Source organism: Taeniopygia guttata, chromosome 3, assembly GCF_048771995.1.
Source record: "Taeniopygia guttata chromosome 3, bTaeGut7.mat, whole genome shotgun sequence".
Classification (NCBI taxonomy): Eukaryota; Metazoa; Chordata; class Aves; order Passeriformes; family Estrildidae; genus Taeniopygia; species Taeniopygia guttata.
In genome coordinates this window covers 100049186-100072012 of record NC_133027.1, presented here as the reverse complement: position 1 = coordinate 100072012, position 22827 = coordinate 100049186, and the positions used below count along the sequence as shown (strand labels likewise).

The window sequence follows — 22827 nt, the reverse complement described above, 5'->3', positions numbered from 1 at the left end:
GAACTGTGAGGAAACAATGTTTCTACAAACAAAACAAATCTACACAGGAGGGAAAAGCCAATCTAGCAGCTTGGTGGGGAGACACCTTGTCCTCCATCCCATCGCTCCTGCCTCTGTCCAGGATGTGGGGCTCTTCCTCCTACTCCTCCTTCCTTGCACCAGCTCTGAAAATCATCAGACTCCTGACTGACCCACTTCAACTCCACTCCAGGAGAAAACACCAATTTTTTTCCTGCCTGGTTAATAAAATGTGTAAACACCCAGGCAAATGTGGCAAGCAACAGAGCTGGCTGGGGGCAAGGGGACAGAGCACCCACCCTGGGCCATGCGATGTGAGCAGGATGCCAGGATGCTCTCCCAGAGCAACCTGAGCAAGCTCAGGGAATGGGTCAAAAAGGGCCAGGGAGGAACAGAGTGGAGAAATTGCTACTTCACCACGAGTAAGCAACTTTCATCCCAATCCTTCACTTACTTCTTCAGCAGATGAGCACTCAGGTCTCTGGCTGTGGTCATTCAGTTTATTCCTGCCCCTCTCTGGACTGGTACCAACCTGCTGCACCGTTGGCAAAGGAAAGAGGCAACTATTTCAGATGCAATAAAGCAAGAAGCCCAGTATCTTCACCTTAAAACTCTGAGGATCTGAGTTTAAGCTGAAGGGTCAGAAAATTAAGTTTCAGTTTCCAGAGTTATGTGCTGCCAAGGTCTGTGGGCTCAACAGGCAAAACCTGAAATGTCCTATCTTATTAAAGACAGAGTGTTATTAAAGACAGCTTCATCACTGCCTGAAGCTCCTTCAAATAAAATTCACACTGGAGGTCAGCAAGAAGAGATGAACTACACAGTTAAAAATATATAGTGGAAGTCCTTGAGCTTTAATGCTAGAGTAGCAAAAGAAAAAAAAATAAAAGCACACTTTGGTCACAAACATAACTAAAATCTCAGGCCTTCTTTGAAAACGATGTTGTCAAATGCACCCTTTGAAAAAATCAAAACTGCTCACCTAATGATAGGATGCGGTGGGGGCAGTAAATGGAAGGAGGGCAATAACTTCTTTTTCAAAGTTATGTGGATTGCACTGGACATTCAAATGATGCTCTGGAAAAGGGCTCCCCTCCTACCTGTGTATTTAATTCCTGGTTTGCTGTGTTCTGCATTCAGCAGTACAGAAGAGAGGAGTCAGCAGCCTATCAGCTCCACCTGTGGCCACCAGCTCCTCCCATGGCCACCTGCCCTTGGTCACAAGTGACCAGGCTGCATACCCCGGGCCCTACACCTGAAATGAAGGCAACCCTGGGAGCACAGCAGAATCAGCTCATGCTTCAGCCAGGATACACACGGCGAGGAGCAGCATCCCTCTGCTCCATGGCACTCTGCTGGGAGTGTGTTTGGTGGTGTGCAATCCCTCCACTCAACACCACTATACCTGACATAGGCAAGCTGAGAAAAGTCAATCAAATAAAAAGGTGCCAAGAAGCTGAGAGGATTAGGGAGTAAAAATCAAAACTACTAATTCAAAACATTTGAAAATCCCCTAATGATCATTTCAAACCATTTTAAATCAATCCCTATTTTGAGACCTATACCATTACATCCATTTCTCCACTTTAAGACTCTGATACAATTTATTTCAGACTATAAAATAAAACCTCAGTCCTAACCAATGATTAGTAAAGTCCCCATTTTCCAGATTTTTAAAGTCATTTCAAGTGCTCCAGCTACTAAGAGATGTATCACAACTCTGATGGGCAATAGCAGAAACCTCAGAGTTCCTTTTTAACACAAAGCTCTTGAAAAAAAAAAAACCAGTTTATTTTTTTTACACAGTATTTATCAATTTATTGCAATGTATCAGAAAGTTCTGAATGGCCTGACCAGCTTTACACGCTTTGCTGAATTTTGAAATGAAAGCAAGAGAACATTTGCTTAAGTCAACAACATAAGTCACCGGTTTAAAGGTTAACACTTGATTGTGCAGCACAAGAAACAGATGCTTTATCTTCCCAGTTCAAGGACTCCTGGATTTCTGACCAGCGGAACTGCAACGGGCCAGGCTGCAGCACACTTGGAGATACAAACAGAGCAGGGTGCAGCACAGGGTGTCACTTGGGCAGAGAGCAGCTTGGTCCCAGCTGTCCCCACACACTGGCATGCCAGCAGCCAGCTGGGAGACACCGCTGGGCCATCACCCCTCCTGTCCTGGCAGCAACTTTTTAACAACAGAACACTGGCCTTGACACCAGCACGGCTGTGATTCATGTGGGGCAGCTGCTCTAAAGCTTCCAGAGCTCCTCTTCCAGCCAGGAGACACCAAAGCCAAGCCCAGCACCCTCACCAAGATCCCATTCAAACAGAAAATCACAGGGAAGATGGAAGTACTGCACTGTTGCGAGTACAGCTGTCCCAGATAAGGGAAATATAGAAAATAAATAAGGTCCTTATCTACTGTGGCAAGAAAAAGGCAGGCTCAAGGGAATGGGTGGGCAAGTGAGAGAAGCAAAAACTGTACCTAAGGAAAGAAAATCTGAAATTAAATGAGGCATGCACTCCTTATAAATGCAGTTTTAGTGTGAAAATTAATTTCAAAATCCCAAAAGTGAGTTAAGACAACTTAGACACCGGTCAAACCAACAGCCACTCTCTGTTCCTCCAAAACATTGGCATGGGCCTGCTCCTTGCAGCCAAAGCATCTGTACCAGGGATGCCTGGGGAAGGACGCATCAAAGCTCAGTGCCACTGTAAGACAGCAACAAAAAGTTTCACCAGAAATTAGTCTGGGAATCAAAGGGAGCAATTCTGAGCCAAAATGTCAGACTGTATCCATTAAAAAAAAAAAAGGTGATTGCTGTAGCTGGGCTGTGTTGTCATACATTGCTTACGTTTGTTTTAATTTTAAACTAAGTGTCAGACCAAGGTTTGTTACACGAACATATGGCACTGGTATTACATTCTATCTTGTATTTATAGAAAGTGCTGTGGCGGCCCAGGCAGCACAGAAATGCCATAATGTTAACAACATTTATTATTAGTATGACAAAAGAACAAAAGTAAGCTGGTAGAAATCATGACTTAAAAGTTTAAGGGACTGATTGGAATAGGGTGCCAAACTGTAGAGATACTAGCTAAAATTCTTCCAGTATTAATACTCACACAGTCCCCAGGCTGCCAAGTATTTAGTTATATAAATACAGCCTCGAAAAGGTAATTTGTTTAAAACCCAAGCCCTGAAAACTGATTAGCACATTTAATGCTAGCCCGATTAACACAGATATGCCCTCAGCTGGGTGATGGGAGCATTGAGGCAGAAGTCCGCATTCCTGTGAGTGAAGAGGAACAAAGCTTTTGGGACAAAGGGTAAACCTTAATTATGCTTTTTTATTACCCAAACTGCCATTTCCTCCTTACCCCAAACAAGGCAGGAAAGCTAATGGCACATTCACATAGCCCCATAAGAGATGTGATTGATAAATGCCACTACTAGATTTTTCCACTCCAGCTGTTACACTAGAAGCAGCCGAGGCTTGGTTCTGCATCCTCTTAAAAATAAGAAAAAATTAAAAAAAAAAAGAAGAAAAAATAAAAGCAGGATACAGTACACCGCTGACATTCCCGAACCTTCTGGAAGCGTTTATTAACTTTGGCCAGCGACCAGCGAGGGCTGCAGGAGCGGCCTGGAGGGGCAGTGCAAACTGGTTAATCTGTAGCTAGACATATCTGTGATTGGGGGGTGGTGGTGTTTAGCAAGAAATACTCCTGCCTGGCAGCCAGGGCTTCAGCACTTTTAAGGGTTACTGGGGTTGTTGATTTTTTTTTTTCCAAAAAATTTTATTGGGAGAACTACAAAACATTTACAGTACAAAGTTTACAGTCTCACATAATCTGTAGTGAACTGACTCCCGAAAAATATATTACAACTCAAGTTGACTTATCCTTTAGTTACATTCAAAACATACTTCTGTTAAAGTAGTCCAAAAGAGTACATAGTGCTCAATCTGTACCTATGTACAAACAAAACTAAGCTACTGCTCATTCATCCACCGTCCAGGAAACTTTTGGAAAACTCCCAACTTTCTACATAAGGAAAAAAAAAATTACAGGTTTTGGAATTCAATAAACAAGATATGTTCCTGTATTATAGAAAGTTTCAGATCCAAAGATGGCCTCTGTTCTTATAAAATAGCGTGGTGAAATTTTGCTGTACTTAAAACCCATCCCTACATTCAAATTATCTCAAGCATTAGGAAAAATACTTATTTGGTTGAGAGATATTTAAGGCAAGCATGGACCCTCAAGAAGGCACTGTGAGACATAATACTGGGACCCCCAATTATTGCTACATACTTTGAGACTATATCACAGTGTGATTCGTGAAGTTAGGCAACAAAAATACTTTTTGGTTATTTTTAACAAGTCTGAATTAGATTTGCCACTTTGAAGTCTGATTGCTAAGTCAGTCCTTTTTTTTTCTTTTTTCTCTCATTTTTTAACTCGGACGGGCTACAACCATTTACATTCTAAAAAAACCCATAGAAATTCCGCAAACTACTTCCACAGCATCGAGACCGATTTCTATAAAGAAACCATGCAATCTTTCAGATTTACGTAAACAAAGAAAGAAATTAATGAAATAAATATTACATACCATCTCTTAAATTAAGAATTTTACTCATTTACAATAAAATAACCAAGTGAAAGTTACAAAAAGGCATATATTACTGTGAAAAGAACACACTCCACATTTTGCCGATTAATAATGAAAATCATAATTTAAACATAATAAAAGAATATATATCTATTGCTTTTCATCATACCCGATAAATACAGTATGAACAAATTACCAATGTATACTTTTCACAAGATAATAAATAAGTTAAATAGTTTCATATTGAGTTGTGTGCAGTGACTCATACATGCAATCAACTCAAACAGCTAAAAAAAAAATTTAAAAAAATCAGCAGTTATTCTCCAACAATTACAAACTAAACTCAGTTGAGTGCTTCCAAATAAAGCAACAACAAAAAATTGTTCTAAAAGCCAAACATCCACTAAGTGGTGGCAATGGAACCAATATTAAACTTTGGAATGAAGGTTTTAGCATTTGTTATAATAATAATATATAGATATATATATAAAAAAGAAGGTTGTTATCAAGGCATATTCTTGGCAGGATGTTGGATTTTTCTTTTTTTTTTTTCCTAAAAAAAAAGCTTATAGGTTTAGTATGTTCTGTGTTTTTATTTGAACTCGATTGAAAGACAAACTAGTTTGTAACTTTTTTCTGTGTGTCTGCAGGATTGGAGGAGCTGGGCTGGCGAACCGGCGCTCCCCGGATTGTTTGTTGCTTTCTGGTGCTGTGTTTTCTAATGCTGTTTTTTTTTTTTTCGAACACAGATGGAATGGCTGCTGCTGGTGCGTATCATAACTTGTCTCCAAAGAACAACAAAAAAACCCCGAAACAAAAATCCCCTTCTTCCAAGGTCTCTCTACAAAAATAGGTTTGTTCAGTTCGTGTCATTTGCCCTTTGCAAAATGCTTTGTTTCTCGTTTTGTTCAGCTCTCGGTGTATAGATAGATAGATATATAAAATAAAACCAACCAAAAATAGAGAGGAAGGAGAGGTTTCGCTTTCTTCGTTCCGTAACTTACTTGCAGGGCCGCCGCGGGGCCCCCCCGGCCGCCGCCCCGTCCCGCCTCAGTCGTCGGAGATGGAGAGGCGGCTGAAGATGGGCAGGCGGCGGCCCGAGTCCAGGCTGGGCGACTCGGAGCCGCTGAGGGAACCGGAGCTGAGGGAGCCGCTCAGGTAACTCTCCCGGTCGGAGAGCGAGTCCGGCGGGCTGGGCGGCGCGTCGAAGACGGGCGACTCGGAGAGGCGGCGGAGGGGCTGGAAGCTGAAGGGCGGCGAGGCGGGGGGCGGCGGGCAGGCCCCGCCGGGCGGCGGCTGCTGCTGGCAGCGGTAATAGGCGGCGGCGGCCGCGGCCGCGGCGGCGGCAGCGGCGAAGTTCTGGGTGTGGAGGGCGAGGGGGGCGATGAGGCTGCCCAGCTCCTGCCCCGAGAAGGCGAAAGCGTTGTTGGCGCAGGGCGGCGAGAGCAGCTCCTCGCAGTAGGAGGCAGAGGCGGGCGGCGGCGGCGTGCGCGAACCGCCGGGGCTCTCCAGCAGGGCGGCGTCCAGGCGGCCACCGGGCGGCGGCGGCGGCGGGGCGGTGCCGTGGGGGTGCGGGGGGTGATGGTGGTGATGGTGGGCGGAGAAGCCGGAGAAGCTCAGGCTGTGGTGCAGCTTGGGCCGCTCGCCGCCGCCGCGCGGGTGCCCGAAGCCGCCGCCGCCCAGCGGGTGCTCGCGGGGGGCGAAGGCGCGGAGGTCGCCGGTGCTGCCGGCGGGGTGCGGGGCCGCATGGTGCGGGTGGTGGTGCGGCCCGGCCGCGGCGGCGGGCGGGGGGGCGGCCGTGCCTCCGCCGGGCGCCGGGCGGCGCTCGTCGGCGTTGTGGATGAAGTGGCAGCGCGGGCCGTAGGGGCAGAAACCGATGGTGTGGAAGGTGCGGCACAGCTCGGTCTTGTACTTGGGGTGGCGGGTGAGGCTGCGCAGCTCGTGGAAGCCGTGAGCGAACTGGCACTTCTCGCCGTACTTGCAGGCGCCGCTCTCCTCGAAGGGGCGGCACAGCTCCGTCTTGTAGCGCGTCGAGTTGATGGGGGCCCCGCCGCCGCCGCCGGAGCCGCTCCCCTTGCCGGCCGCCTGCTGCTGCTGCTGAAGTTGCTGCATGAGGTGCTGGCTACGCTCGCCGTTCTCGCTGAAGGAGCGGTCCCGGAACTTGTTTTCCTTGTTGAGCAGGGCTGTGGGGCTGCTGCTGCCGCCGCCTCCGCCGGAGCCCGTCTCCTTCAGATTGCCGAACGAGGAGGAGGAGGACGACGACGACGACGAGGAGGATGTGGAAGAAGAGCTGGAGCCGGTAGGGCTGGGGAACTTGGAGCCGCCGGCCAGCGCCGTCAGGTTGCTGGTCGAGTGCCGCCGCAGGAAACCCGGCGCGAAGCTGGAGCTGGGAGGGGTCACCGGGGTACCCACGGCTTTCTTGTCCAGCATGCTGCTGAGGTTGGTCAGGGACTTCTCCGTCTGCCGGGGCGGGGAGAGAGGAGGGGGTGGGGGAGACAGCGGGGGAGAGAGAGGGTGTTGCGGGTGACCGCCTGCCCACGGCCACGGCTCCCCACCGCCGCGGGAGTCGAGGCGGGGGTCGCGCCGCCCGACCGCCCCGCAGAGCGGGTTTGCCGGTAGCGCAGGCGGGGCAGGACAGCGCCGGGGTGAAGCCCCCGCGCCAGCTCTGCTGCATTTGCAACTTTTTTCAAAAGTTCTTCCTAGCAGCGCAACATGCGGGCAGGGGCTGCAGGGCGGCCCGGCTCCCCCGCGGCTGCAGGACCGGCCCGCCCCGCCGGGAGACCATGGGGCGGCATTCCGGGGCTCGCAGCCTTGCGTCAGCCGCTGTCCCCGGCCGGCTGTCAGACCGTGACCCGCCCGCAGAGCCCGGACCGACACACGGGCCTCCCACCCCGCCGCGCTGCCCCGGTATAGCCCCGAAAGTCGCTCTGCACATGGCGGCAGCGGCAGACCGCGCGTCCCGCCCAGCCAAACGCGCTCTTCCCTACCTTGCACAAGAAGTCAATGTCGTAGAAGGCGGATAAAAGTGTCGTCGACATTTCTAGATCCTGTAATGGTCGGATATACAGGAAGGACCGAAAGATCCCGCTCTCCTCGGAGGGTTTGGAAAAGCCACGACTAAATAGGAGAGGGCCGTCTGCTTGAGATCCGAAACGGTCCCGACTCCTTCCCGGCGGGACGGCGGGTGCCGGGCCGAGGCGGCGACGGCGGCTGCACAGCAGCGGGCTAACTGCGAGAACTCCGCGGTTCCCCGCGCCGCTCCCATATAAACGCGGCCGCCGCTGATCGCGGGGGCGGTGCCCCGCTCCGCCCGCCCCGCGCCGCCCGCCGGGCCCGCCCCGCCCGCTCCGGTCTGCCGGCCGGGCGGCCCCGAGTCTCAGAGAGGGCGCTGGCAGTGGCGGCGGGGCGGGTTCGTGGGGAGCGGCTGTGCTGCAGCGAGCCTCCGGTCCCCCCGAGCGGGCTGCGCCCGCAGCGCGGGCGGGACGAGGCGGGGGGAGCGGGGAACCAGCTGAAGCAGCGCTCACAGCGCACTACGGGCTCGGCTCCTGTGGAGCGCCCCGCTTCGCACCAAAGACACAACACCCCCACCTTGTCGCTGCCCACGCACGAGGGGAGGAGGCGCGGAAGCGCCGGGGACACTTCTTCCCCGCGCCCCGCCGAAAATAAACTTTTGCCACGTTATTGCTTGAAACAAAGGTCGGGACCGCGCTGCCCCGGTGCGGCTGGCGGGACGGGGCCGGGCACGGGTTGCGCGCCCCACCGCTTCCCCTCTTTTCGGGGACCTCGGTTTGGCCCTTGCTTGCTTTCTGAAGTTTGGGAGAGGTTGGCGGCCAGGCGCGGAGGCGAGGTGGCATTATCCTCGCAGCGGCCTGACCCCCACCTAACCATGTCTGCATCTCCTTCCCGCGCCCCGCACCCCTCCCACGTCTCTCTTCCACGTTCGGCCCCCTTCTTACTCATCCCCGCCAGGTCCTGTGAGACCCATCGAGTCCCCCGGCCCCCGCCCCAGGTGCCCCCCACCGCCGGAGCGCTGGCGATGGCAGCGGCCGGTCCCCGCGGCGAGGCGCCCTCCCGGGACCGAGCCAGCCGCCGGCCGAGGCGGGCCGGGAGCCGCTGTGCAACCCCCCCCCGTCCTCCCCCGCGCCGATAAGGCCGCGCAAACACGACGTGGGAACGGCGGCGGCGGCTCCTCAGCACCCCCGTGCCCTCCCGCGTTTGCTCGGCCCCGGGACAAATGGGAAGGAGAACAGAGGCGGACGGACGTGTAAAGTTTTATGGCTGCTAAAGCCAGCAGAGGCGTTTGATCCTCTTTGGCTTCCGAGCCGGGATGGCAGTCCCGCGCACTCCAAGGGAGCAAACCCAACCACGTCAGCAGGAGCGCGGCGCTGTGCAAACACATTTGCAAAGGAAAGGAACCTCGGGCTGGGGGGCGGGGGTGTCACCAGAGCCCCTCGCCCCGGGTGTCGCCCTCGCCCCCCGCTGCCCAGCGGCTCAGGCGCTCCTCTGCTTCCTCCCCTCGTCCTCCGCCTCCCACGCCGCTGCGGGAGGGAGGCTGCAGGCGGGACCCCGCCCGGACCCTGCCACCGCCCGTGAGCCGTCACCCGCGGCCGGGCGAGCCCGGAAACGGGGAGCGAGATCTCCCGGGGAGGACGAGGAGCTGGACGGCGGAAAGCCCCCAGCTCGCTCCCTCCCGCGTCCCGGCAGTCCCCGGGGGCCCGTTCCCCGCTGGGCGAGCGCTGCCGGACTCGGCCGGACGGGCCCCGGCCCCGTGCCCGGCCCCGCCCGCTGCCGCGCGGCCGGCGGGGACCTGCCGCCCCCCAGCGGCCACCGCGCCCAGCGGGGCCGGGACACGTCCCACGTTCCGGCTCCTTCCCTCCTCCCGCCCTGCGGGGCCACAGCTCCCGTCCCGGCGACAGGCGCTGCCCCGCACACCGGGAGCCGCCGGAGCGCGGGGCTGCAGCCATAACGCGTTTCGCTTCCCATAACCTTCTCCGGGTCCGGTCGGAGTCGCCTCCGCACTGACCCGAGTTCAAAGTCTTCCTCCTCCCACGCAACTCTGCTATGGAAACGTCACCTCGGAGCTGATCCTGCCCGCCGGCCAACCGAGGGAACAGTTTACTGTGACAATCATGCACGGATCAATATGTCAACGCCATTGGGAGGAATACTTTGATAAACTGACTTTGATCAAACACACGCCGATAAGTGCTCTGGCATCAGGTTTTGCTAACTGTCACCTGCAATCTCTCCCCGGGGTCTAAAGGTTCTTCATTGAGTAGTTACACAGTAACCCATCATCAGCACCGTGTGGTGAAATGTATGTGCACTGATATAATTCTTATTTGCTCTCTTATAAACTTAAGCGGGATGACAGAGGTTCCAGTTGGATCTTAAAACCACAATAAGGAAGACCGAGTTTTCAAGCTGTTTGGTAACTGATTAACCAAGTCCCCAAGGCTTCACCAAGTTTTACGGTCACTATGGGTCTATTACTGTGCTGTCACCTGTCTGCATTTATTGATTTGCCAGGATCAAATATATATGAATATGCGTTTTAAATTCTACCCAATTTAAAAAGAAGCCAATGTTACTAGATAGTTTTGTGCTACCCACTGACATGAGCATAGTCTCAGAACTTTACAGTGATTTTGATACATACAAAGTTCTTCTTGTCTCCTACTACATAAGCTGTTGCCACACTAGTTCAGGAATGATGGAAAGATGTGGCAGAATCAGCAGCTGTTAATTAATTGTACAGGTCTTGACTATTTTTTTAAGAGTGACTTCCAGACACAATCTGGGCTATTCTTTCCACAGGAGCTCAAACCAGATGCATACAAATTAATTTTTAGCCTAACTCACAGCATGGCTCGTTAAGTTGGATAGCGAACATTCTGTGAAACATCATTTCAGATTCCAACATTTCTCTTTTGCATATTGAAGCCTCAAGTTTCCCCATAAATTATATAAGTAACCCTGAATCCTGGAAACTTAGAGCAGATACTAAACTTTTATTCCTACGTTCTGTTTGTTGGGTTTTTTGAAGTGGTGGCTTTGTGCAGGGCTCAGATGTGCACTGGACCCAACTCGGCAGCTTAGCTCTATTTACAGCAAAATGCTTAAACTCGAGAGAGCAGAGATCGACTAAGGGGCACGGCAGCACCCAGCACTGCGAGCAGCGCCGGCCCCAGCCCGATCCCGATCCCGATCCCGATCCCGATCCCGATCCCGATCCCGATCCCGATCCCGTCCCGGCTGATCCTGATCCCGATCCCGATCCCGTCCCGGCGGGAGCGCGGGCCCGGCCCGTGCGCGGCGGTGCTGTGGCGCCACCTGGCGGCCGCGCGGCGCAGCAGGCGGAGCTGTGGGCGGGCCCGGCCGCGGGACGAGCGCAGGGGCAGTACCCGGGAGTCACCGAGATTTGGGCTAAACTGCCCTCAGACACCACCGCTGAGGCGGCTGAAAGCAACCAGGCGTTCGTTGGACATGTTCTTCTTCCAAGGACACCGAAATGATCGGTCCAGGGCCGCACATGCGTGTTGTGGCGGGCCCAGCCACACCTCGGGTCGCAGCCCTCGGCTATGGGAAGGTGACACAACCTTTTCGCATCACTGTTTATTTTTGATGTCTCATTTTCATATTGCAACCCAACTCCAGTTTGCAGAAAAAACCCATTCAATGCGCAACAAGCTTTTTTGTGTTTTAGACACAGCAAGACCCCGGAGCACGCGGAACAGTCCCTACAGCTGCCCCACCTGGTGAGAGCATCTCCCAAAAGCGAGGGCTGCAGCGCAAACACCCCTGGTACCCTTCCGAGGGCCCTCACACTCCTCGGCAGGACCTCACTTTTTGCAGAGCAAGTTGTCTGAAGTAAAGATGAAACTGTTTCATTTGCAAGGGAACAGCTGCTTCGTTTTGAACCACAGCAAGTCTTCATTTTCGAGCCATTTTATGAAAGTAGTTATTTGATTTCAAAGAGGCATGCAGAAATCTAACTAATGCTGTTTCAATGTGCAAAAGAAGGTTACTACCAAAGTGAAAATCCTTGTCTTCCTCCAGAGGAAAATGCAATAAAATTTAAAATATACTTTAAAAATTCCCATAAACAAAGAAGTCACAGTTTGTTTTTCTATTAGAAATACTTTAAATTTTTTTTAAAGCATGTTAATTTCCTAACTCACATGCTACATCTTGAAATGAGACAAAAACCCAAACATTTTCTTGGTATTAAGATACAGGAGGTAAAAATGTGGAACAAAACATAACAGAACTACAGGTGGCCTGCACCTGGATGAATGGAAAATACTAAGTTTAGCTGCTTTACTTCCTACAGTAGCTGTAATAAACAATGCTCAGCTGAATGAAATTAACATGCATTTAAAAGGAAAAGTCTTCCACTGCATGTCCCATTAAAAAAGAAATCAATGCACACTTAATCAATACAAAAAATGTAGCTCTACCCTGAATAGTGAAGGTACTGCAGGTTTCCTGAAGTCATCACAGCAATCCCTAATTCCTTGAACATTCCTAGAATACAGTCACCCTGACCATCTAGTAATGTGTGCAGCTTTCCAAGGATGAAGTTTTAGCAATTTACTTTTCCAGATTCTCATTTTTGCAAGTGTCATCAGGCTTCAGCATATTTAATATTTTAAGACAGACTGTTATTCTCTCTTTTTGAATAGCCAATCTTGTGAATTCTGGAGTTCTGGAAAACTCTGGAACTGGAGGTAGAGCTCCAAGAAGGTGTTCAATGCAGTGGGCTTGGTCCAGTGCTATTCTTGACAGATGATTAAGTTCCCCATGATCTGGTAAGGTGAGGTGAGTCACTGATACAAGATGTAAAAGGTGCTTACTCAGTTGTCTCACAAGAGTCAGCGTCTCTGCCCAAAAATTCACTTCCCCTTTATCAAACAGGGAATCATCTTCTTCCTTAACAAAAAGAAAACCAACAGTGATTAGAAAATGACTTGTGGTTTGATAACAACAAGAAAATCACAAAAGATATGAAAAAGGATATATATAGAAATTATGACAACAGAGGCTGTCATAGAACAGCTTTTTATATTAAAAAAACATAGTAAACATTCATATGCCTTTTTTTAAAGGTTTGGGAAAGCACAGTAAGAAAGTTCCTACTTTGCCAAAGAAATTTTACCTTCAAAGATCAGGCAGTTATGGCACAAGTCTTGGGAAATAGTGGAAGTAAATAGCAGCCCTAATCCTTCACATGTGCTTGCCTTCCCCTATGAAACAGTATTATATTTCACAAAGACCTCTGTAAGCAGTATGGTAATTTGCTATATCATGGAGCTTTTTGACTGGATTAAATAAAAATTGCATCAGTCAGTGAAACATCAGAAATGCACACCCAAACTAAATTAACTAAATTAACTAAACTAACTAAACTACAGACTTAAGATTCATGAGATATTTCATGGGTCATATTAATTGCCAACAAACTTCTCCAAGATGTAGTTGCTCCTGCTCCTTCCGGTTTACCTTCCAGCATTATTGTGACGTTTACAGTCTTTTCAAGACAAAAAACTCACGGTGCATTTATACAGTAACAGCTTTCACAGAACCAGTGTGGCAAAGCTTTACAGAAACAATCCTGAAGTCAATGACTGATGTAAGCAAGACTGTTTCATGTGTTGTGCAGAACCAGTCACATGGATGATGGCATAAAGTTACCAAATATTTAAATGCCATCTCTGGGAAAGCCAGCATTAGTAGAACACTGGTCTTGAATGCCCAGATGTGCCTGGCACCCCCAACAGCAGTTTAAATTCAGGAGAAGCCATCATCTGCAATAATACTGAATATGTAATTACATTACAGCCTCAAAATGTTTCAGTCAACAATGCCTTGTGAAGTAACTCTTGATTTATTTCAATGTTTGCTTATTGATCTCTTTAATTTTATGCTGGCATTACCAGGAAATTGACATAAAACTCTTTTCATTCTAAATAATATCCATGTGAACGCTTCAAAAGACTGTAAATCAGTACTGCAGTAGCAATTATCAGGTTTCATCAGATGCGACATTTCATTCTATTCCTACCACGAGACTGCAGAACTATAGTGCTGCTAACATGCTAGAGCAACTGCTTGTTAAAATTACCAGGGCAGAAGTCTCCCCATCTCTTTGCAGGTCGCTGTCTCCCAAAAGCCACTGCAGCAGGACTGGGACACCGGCATGGATCTCCCCCCACCGCTGAAGCAGCTCACACACTATGCCAAAGGCTAAATCCAAGGCCATTGGAGCATTCACTATCCTAAATGCAAACTCTGTCAAGAGAAAATACGTGTAAGAATATAGAGCAAGACTGCAAACATTTTCAAATAAAATCAGCACAAAAATGATTTCTTGAAAACAGATGCCAAACTTACAGAAACACATGCAGAATGATAAATTATACTGTAAATAAATCAGATGGATGTTTACTTCTGTGCCACTTGGGGTCTTCTCTCAATTCCAGAATAATACATGAAGACACTGAAAATGCTGTTGCTTAATCTTTTTTTCTCTCCTGCCTATGTAGTGACATTTATTAATCTGGATTTAAATATACAGATATGTCTCTTAGAAACATCTCCACATAGTCCTGTCACTATTACAGGGTGACTATTTTTGCCAAACAACAGCTATGCCTTAGATCTCATGTAACATTTTCACTGGAACTCAAAACCTACAACACATGATATGTTTTAAAAGGGCTGGGATATAAGATGAGTAATTATTTGGTGTGTAATCTCTTTATATATAATAAGATATACATATACACACATACATGTAAGAGAGATCAGGCACGAAGACAGGCTTAGAAAAGATGTTTGAGAAGGGAAAGGCAGACACTGTTTATGACCCCACCACAGAGCTATATTTATACAGGTTTTGGCATCATGCCAGTGCTGCACACAAAGCTATCATCTTCCCCATATTTCTTCCCTGAACTTCCTCACTGCTCTCCATTTGGGGAGATGCTGATTTAACTCTCTGGGTCCTAGGGCTGCCTTTGATAACAGAGTACATAAAAATGCCACAAGTCCTGTGTGTCCACAGGTAGGAGTTTCTCCACTTGTAACTTTAATGCAATTTTTTTTCCTTTTTAAAAGGGGTACAGGAAGAGGACCTGAAGAGAAGAGCTAGTGGACAAGCCTCTTTAAAATCCCTATTACTGTAAAAAGGATTTTGGCAAAATGAATCCATGTCTATAGTCACCAGCAAACTGAAAAATGTTCACTGAATGGTGTAAGCAGCAGTACATAAGGACATGCCATTCTTGAAGACTGTAATTTGGGAGCAGACAACACAGCAGAGTAAGAATTTGGTAAGAATCCATACAGATATAGAAGGCACACCTTACTTTTTGTGTGTGACTGTATTTAAGCATTTCTCCTGAAAGAAAACAACCATCTACATGGAAGAGGCACAGCACTGCAACCAAGACTTCTCCCTCACAACCCACATTCAGAGCTAGAGCATGGATCGCTGTGCTGTAACCCCTCCTGAGGCCTCAGGCCAGCTGCAGGTTTTCTGGGGTATGTTGGCACAGCAGAGAAACTCACATTAAAACACCAGGATTAGGCAAATACACATGCTAAAGAATAAGGAAACATCTAAGGGCACGACAGAGCAATGGAAAGATGAGTACACACACTTGACAGACCAGGCAATGTACTGAGGACAGTGGGGAGAATGAATTAGTATTTGAGATGATGAGGACAAAGGATCACAATAAGGAAGGGAGTGAAGGAGAAAGAACAGATGGTCCCTTCTTCATCTTGGAGTTAGATGAGGGTAAATGGAAATCTCCTTGAACAAGCAACAGGAAGGCAGACAGTCAATCTCTTAGTGACACTAATAATGTTACATACACAGTTTGTCTCTGGTAGACAGTAAAATCAAACATTCAAATCTGTTTTCTTCATGTCAGGAATTATCACATTATCAGGAAACCCCTGAGTTTTTTTCCGTGAGGAAGTGCTTGAACAGTGGTGTAGTGCAACATTTTGATCCTATTTATTTTAGGTGTTGAGGTTTTTAGATATTGTTTTTGCTGACACACCTTTGCAGGAATTTGTTAGGGATTTTTGTTTGTTTGTTTGTTTTTCTGGTGTGGGGTGTGTGTTTGTTTGCTTGAGTTTTTTGTTGGTTTTTTTTAAACCCTTGCTTTCCCTGTTACTGTGCTCCATTTGGTACCAGTCTGATACTTTAAATAATGGACACAATGGTTGTCTTCTTTGTTTTGGCTTGCTTAGGCTTAGACAGGAAACAGTTTCATTCAAGTGCTGTAGGGACCTCAGCAATACTGGCTACCTTCAGAGATGAAAAAACATATTAAAATGGTGTCGTGTTCTGAGCCTGAAACAAGCATCCTGGTTATGAATGCTTACAAAATGCAGTATTTTAAACTCAGCCCTTTTGAATTCTGATGATATTTTTGAGTTTTTTGATGATTCCTGAATGACTACAATAAGTATTGATATTAGGCCTCTTCCTTATGACACTTTATTTGTATTTGAATATTTAGCAAATTAAGTGATGCTGGGAGCTAGAAACCAAACATGATACTTCCCATTGCTGAGTTAGCTGTTGCTTTGGAGGACCAATTATAGATAGCACTGCCAGTTCTGAAGCCTTTTTAACATTTAGTCTTCTGAAGTATAAATACATACAGCGATGCTCACTTTGTGAATGAGAATGCTGAACTGCTGAGAAATGCATCAAGAAATAGATTGGAGCCTCTAATTGTGGTATTACGTGACCATGCTGAAAACTACCAAGAGGTAGCAAAACAAGTATTGCTGAGGTTCTGCTTGGACTAAACTTGCTTGTTAGCAGTTTTTCAACAGGATGACACAGAAGAAAAGGCAGTTTTGTGGTCACAGAGTATAGAAGTCTAGTAGAGAATCCTACAAGTTGCAACAAAGGAAATGGCGAGTTCTTTTTTGTTGCTATTTCTTTAAAAAAGAGAAAATAATACAGGGAAAACATGCAAAAGATGTGTAGCACTCAGGAAAAACATAAAGATCCTGAACACATTGACCACCTTTCTGTGAACTGCAGATGGCATTTAACTGATCAGCAAAACTTGTGTGTCAGTTCTAGTGTTGAGACCAGAGAAAACAAAGCCACATCACTCTGATAACACTAAAACTTAGGGTTCCAAAATCTGGCTAAGTCTCCCTACCTGCAAGGGCTTTGTGTTAGAGAAGCTAGCATAACAGCATCTTGGTACTTCACGTGTTCACAGACTCGACAATACCAACGTCTGGCAAATGAAGAATTTTCACTTCCACCCGCTCATTCCATCCCACTCCTGCAGAGTATTGGGAATGACTCCATGATTTCTGAAATGCTCCCTCAGCTGCTGTTACTTACAGACACCCTGAATATTAACTGACTTTGATACCAGCTTACACAACTTTGATGCTAGAATAGTTCACGATTAGATTTGTGGACTGTCAATGCTACAAGGATAATGAAGAGATATAGCATATATCCAAAAGAAGTGTATTAACTCTCCTAAGCCTGGAGTGCTGAGTAATGCCAGTGGGTAACAGCAAGCAAAGTTACATAGGTACCTATGATTTAATAGGTAAAAAACACTTTCACAGGGGGAAAATGTTTTATTGCTTTGATGACCCCTAGCTCTAAAAGTAACTGCAAGGGATGCTGTAAGCATGCACAGAATCTCTGAAGATACCCACAAAAGATGTGTGTCTCCTCAAAAGAAATGTATAGTCTTCACTGTTTACAAGAAGTGCTCCTCACATCATCATCTGCCTGCACAGGCAGGGCTGATTTTCAAGCAGCCACATATTACACACGATGGTGTGTTCGTGAGTCACAGTGTGACTTCAGAGAGTGCTCTGAGCAAGCTCACCAGGGGCAAAAAGGGCAGGTGGCTTCCCTTTCACCACAGCCCCCCAGGCCCCTGATGCTTACCTGGGAGCCAGCTCATGTACTCTGCTGATCACCTGGTAAATGAAGGCTCAGAACAGCACAAAAGGCATTTGGCACGCAGCTCTGGCGTGTGGGCTCTTCTGCTGGGCTGGCAAGCTGAGCTGGTTACCCTGCAGGCAGAATTGGTGTAGCTGGGGGCCGGGGAAGGGAAGATCACAGGACAGGAGGAAGAAAAGAAGCCGAAGGGAGAGCGATACCTCCCCATTCAGCAAGCTGCTAGCCCAGGTCAGCCATCATCCCAAATGTCTCCATCAGAGCCTCGCAAACAAAATGCTGAGATTATTTAAATGAGTGAGTGTTAATAGCCTTTCATAATGTAACTATTTAAAGTAACTGAATAAAAAAAAGATTCAAATAGCTCACAGCTGATTACTGCCAGAAGAACTAAACCTGCAAAAACCAAACCTGAAGATGTAGCTAGTGCTAGAAAGCAAAAATACAGCAGAGCTCCTTCCACAGCAGTTCTACAGACTATAAAAATTGTGTTAAAAATATGAGCTTTTTAAATTTGAAAATGTGCATATGTTCCAACATGCAAAAACATCAGAAGCACGATAAGCATCTTACTAAATAAGCCACTACAGGGGTTGAAATACCAAAAAAATTCTCTATGACTTAAAACAAGTAGTTACAAGCAGAATAGTTAATACTACTCATCTAAATGAAAAATAAAGATAAGAATCAGGTACTACATACTTTTTTCATTTTGAGGAATTGAATTTTCATAAAGGGAAAGGGGTTAAGTACTGCACTGTTTTGGTCTTTGTGAATCCGCCCACATAAAAATTAGACCTCCCACATACACATTCATATAGTCCAAAAGCTTTGATCATGCCAGATGTAAATATTTCTTCTAGTAGCCTATTACGTGTCCTCCAACTATACAACTGTTCTCTGTTAAAGCTTCGGTGATATTATGGGGAACTGAAAGAATGTATGAAGAGCATATACACATATTTTATGGACAACCATGATAGAATATAGGCAAAGGAGAAAAGCAGAACATATTCCTTGCCTAACAAAGTATTTTGTAATTTTTATATTGCAAATTGTTAACATTCTAGATCAAAGAGCAATGCAATTTTTGTAAACGTATACTGTGTTGAGAACAAACAGAAAGAGAAGTGAATCTGCAAGGAAGCTTTGTGTAGCAGCTCTGAGATAAAATCTCATAAAGAACAGTGTACCAACACTGTTCAGCAGTAGTGATGTTTTCAAGGAAAATAAATAGAGTAAGCTCTCCAACTGAAATTAGAGAAAGTATTTTAGGTAGACCACTACCATCTTAACTGGTAAAATATTTTTTACTTTCTTGCACAAAGTGCTGCCCATCAAGTTATAAATATTAGTACATCACTATCAATATGGCACCTCCTAACACCCTGGTAAAATGAGGTAGTATTCTTACTTCAGAGGGAAGTTGAAAAAGGCATGGACCTTTAGAGCAACAAAGATCATTGAATGATTGCTTGGCAAAACTGGGGATTTATCTCATTTTTTCTGATACATCGCTGTAAAAGATGATGAGTGTCAAGCAAGATATCAGGTTCTCATCCAAATGATGGCAGATTCAGCATCACGGTCACTAATACCTGTAATATTAGATCTGCAAATGGAAAATCTCACCCAGTCACTAATCACTTCTTTGTTATATAAAGATTGTCTTCCTTTTGGTGCTCAGTAATAATCAAGCTTATTGTATTCTTATCATATGAAATAGAGCTGAATGAAGCAGTGCTGCAGATATATTTTTTACTTAAAATGCTGTGTTTATGTATGCCTTCATAAAATTTTAAAAGCCTTCAAATTTAAGAAAGAAAATTCCCATTGGCCCAACCCAAGAGTTAAAAGAGCTGGTAAATAAAGTGAGGCTAGAAAATGCATTTCCTATGTTGAAATAGGTTCTACTTTGAAGTAGGCAGGAATTGTGCAACTCCACAGCAAGACAATGCTTAGGTGTCAGCGGACATGCAATGCTGCCACTGGAAAAACAGCAGGGCAGAATAAAATTAAGTAAAGGGGTGTTCATACCCACCCAGTCTCCACAAGAATGTTAGAGTGCTATCACCCTTCTGGGCACAAGGATTAAAAGAAGACAATTGAGAAGCAAAACAAAAGGACAAAAGGAAAACAACAAAAAAACAAACAAACAAAAAAACAACACCACCAACCAAAAAAAAAAAAAAGAAAAAAAAAAAAGAAAGAAAATACAGAAATGGTAACTGTTGCATCTGGATGGCTGGATGGTTGGCAGATGGCTCTTGCAATTGCACTGTGTCAATTTAAGTTACAAACATCAAACTTTCCACTTCTTAAAATGACCATTTATGTAAAATCTAATATATAAGCAGATTCCTTTTCATAGTGTTTCATAAAATCAAAGGCAATTAGATCATTTCTATCCTCTCGAGAAATACCATTCCCTAGATGACGTACAACTGCTTCATATGTTTTCCATTTCCCTGCCTGAGTCTGTTTTATAGCCGTGCTTTTTCAGGATGCCTTTAAAAAGAGGCCCTTCCTGACATCACGCAACACGATGTCAAAACACAACACCATTACAAAACAAACTAATCAAAACTAATTTCTTAATAGTTGCAGTCCCTGAGTAGAGTGGCAGTGATGCTGCTCTCAGCTTTGACTTTGATTATAAACAGATCTGAGTTAATAACATGTCTGATTAGCATGGAAACTTACAGCTCAGGACTGAACAGAAAATTAAAGTTCCTTCTTCAGCAAAAGAGCACACACATATTCACCATCTTTTCAAGCCCTTTTTTGGAATGTGAAGCAAACAGTATTTTTCAACTCAGTAACTACGTTACTTTTCCTTTTTAAATACATATGTATGTATATATGAGATTTTCCCATGTAAGCCATGCTCCTGTACATGAAGGGTTTTATTACAAAACAACCACAGCTCACAGATCTGTAAAGAGGAAATGAGTATTCAGACTTTACCTCTTACATTACCACTTTTGCAGAGTCTCCCCCTCCAAGCCATGTTCTAATTTAAACAGCAAAAAGACAGTGTCCTCCTGCCTAAACTCACAAAACTCATGCTTTTACGTTTTATAAGGCAAAAATATTATTCAGCTAATTTTTAAAACACTGCCAATGAGAACATATGGTTTTTTTAAACTCAAATTATGTATTTACTGGAAAAAAATGAAGGTAAATATGGTTTCCAAACTAGTATCAAGTACTAGAATTAAATGTATAACTGAAGACACTTGTTACTGGCATATACCACCTATACAGAAATTTTTGCTTAGCACTGATGAAAGTTACTGAATGTGAAAGAGCTGTTACAGCTCTGCTGTAGGAACACAGGAGACACATTTACTTCTGTATCATAGATGGAATTTTAGAGTGACATCTGGGGAATGATGGTAAGAGGCTTATAATTTAAAGGATAAAGGAATAAGGAAAGAAGGGGTAATGAGTACAAAAAAACTAAAAAAAAAAAATCTTATTATAATTATTCATATAATTTGGGCTGGGAAAAAAAAAAAAAAAAAAAAAGGCAGCAAGCTATTTTAAAAGCAGTAATAGAAAGGCAAATATTCCTTTATTGCTATGGAGCCACAGCCATGACCATCACAGCCTGCATGAGGAGCCTATCCAGATCTGTAAGCTCCTGTTCTCTCACTCACAATAAAAACACTGATAAGAAAAAACACATTTAATAGATTATTCACATGAACACTCTGTTTAACATTTACCACTTCCAGACTCCAGCACTGAGCGCATAAAATAATTTTTCATGTATTCTTTCCTAATTTTTCAAGCATGACCTTTACATAACAGTGCCACTGAGTAATTAATAGAGCTAAATGAAGCACTGTCAGTAAATAATCAGTAGCCAGTCTTTGATGGATGAGCTGATTTTAATTCAGTCCATTCACTTTCAACTTTAATTAGTGGCATTGTATTCTAGAAAGCAAACAGTTCCTTCATCCATGTGACGATCTAATGTTGTATAAGTGGGCTGACAACATCTTTTAAGGTGTTGACATAAATTTGGGAATACAAAGTAAAAAATCACAGTACTTACACATTTTCTATATAATTTTTCAAAAAGCTGTAACATAAAGTTCCTCCTGCAAAACCCACTGATTTTAATGAGTTCCAGACACACCAGTAAATCTTGCTAAGACAATTATAATGCAAAAGTTCTCTCTCCTTCTTCTTTAATTAAGCCAATTCATGTGAATTATTAAGTGTATCTTGGTGAATTTTTTGCAAGACACAAAAAACAAGATAAAAATGCTATTTATTTCTAAATGACTACTGATACAACACTAAACTTCTCTGGCACTATAACTCTCATTCTAGATGCAAGTTTGACTTAGCTGATGACAACTGCTAAGGAAACTGCAGTTTTGAATTACTGGAATTTAGAGTAATTTTAGACTATTGAAAAATGTTCTGATTTTCAAGGTCTCTTAGGTTACAACATGTTTTTATCTTTCTCCTACACCTCCTAAATGTTAGTTTACACTGGTATTTCTCATCCTTCTTCCAGTAGTTATCTCTAAAGGGTGGATGGAACAAGGCGGAGTTGCAGATTTCTGCAAACTGTGGCTATTGAGCACATTTGAGCAGAGACAACACTTGCCAACTTACTACAACACATCTGATTCAAGTGTATGTGTGATTCACTGAAGGAAGGTATTTTTGAGCAGAATAGCAAAAAAACCCAACAACTCAGAAACCTCCGTAACTCAGTCTTTGCATCACTTCTGATACCTTCTATAAAATGGTTTATATTTAATTCTTATCTTTGTTTCATATTACTTGCTAAAAGAGGGTGACATTCAAAAAGAAGTGGCCATAAAATTGCTCTTACAGAAAGTGCCACAAATCTTTTGTATAATAATGTAAAAAATGTTCATAATGCAGTCTCAGCTTCTTTACTGGTCAATTTTCTAAACCCCTTTCCTCACTATGTAAGAGAATACACTTAAGGAGCAAAAGCCCACAGAAACCATTCACTATATGAATGCCTGCTGAAAAAAAAAGCCCAGCTACCCTTGCTTGAATAGCTTCCAATACAGTCCAGATTGTCTGAGATGTCATCTAAGGGATGAAATGTGTGTAAAGAACAGCTCACATTGTTTTTATCTTTTTGCTGATATAGGGACACAGATACATGATGCTATGAAAATACAACTAAATTTGCAAAATTTGCAAACTGTCTGAAATGTGAGAA

At 45.3% G+C, this 22827-nt stretch overlaps 2 protein-coding genes across 2 annotated transcripts in view; both read right to left on the bottom strand.

Moving 5' to 3' along the window:
- Positions 1–22827, bottom strand: part of THADA (THADA armadillo repeat containing) — a 506671-nt gene that overhangs the window by 344945 nt on the left and 138899 nt on the right. The window contains exons 37-38 of the mRNA XM_030269014.4: positions 13764–13930; positions 7627–12571 (exon numbers count right to left, since the gene is read on the bottom strand). Coding sequence (XP_030124874.4) covers positions 12233–12571; positions 13764–13930 — 506 coding nt within the window. The 3' untranslated portion in view covers positions 7627–12232. The remainder of the gene's footprint in view (positions 1–7626; positions 12572–13763; positions 13931–22827) is intronic.
- Positions 1807–7762, bottom strand: ZFP36L2 (ZFP36 ring finger protein like 2). The gene is made up of 2 exons (XM_004174461.5): positions 7627–7762; positions 1807–7099 (listed from the first exon to the last, which is right to left on the bottom strand). Exons 1-2 carry the CDS (start codon positions 7675–7677, stop codon positions 5690–5692), a joined length of 1461 nt encoding a protein of 486 aa, XP_004174509.4. The 5' UTR covers positions 7678–7762; the 3' UTR covers positions 1807–5689.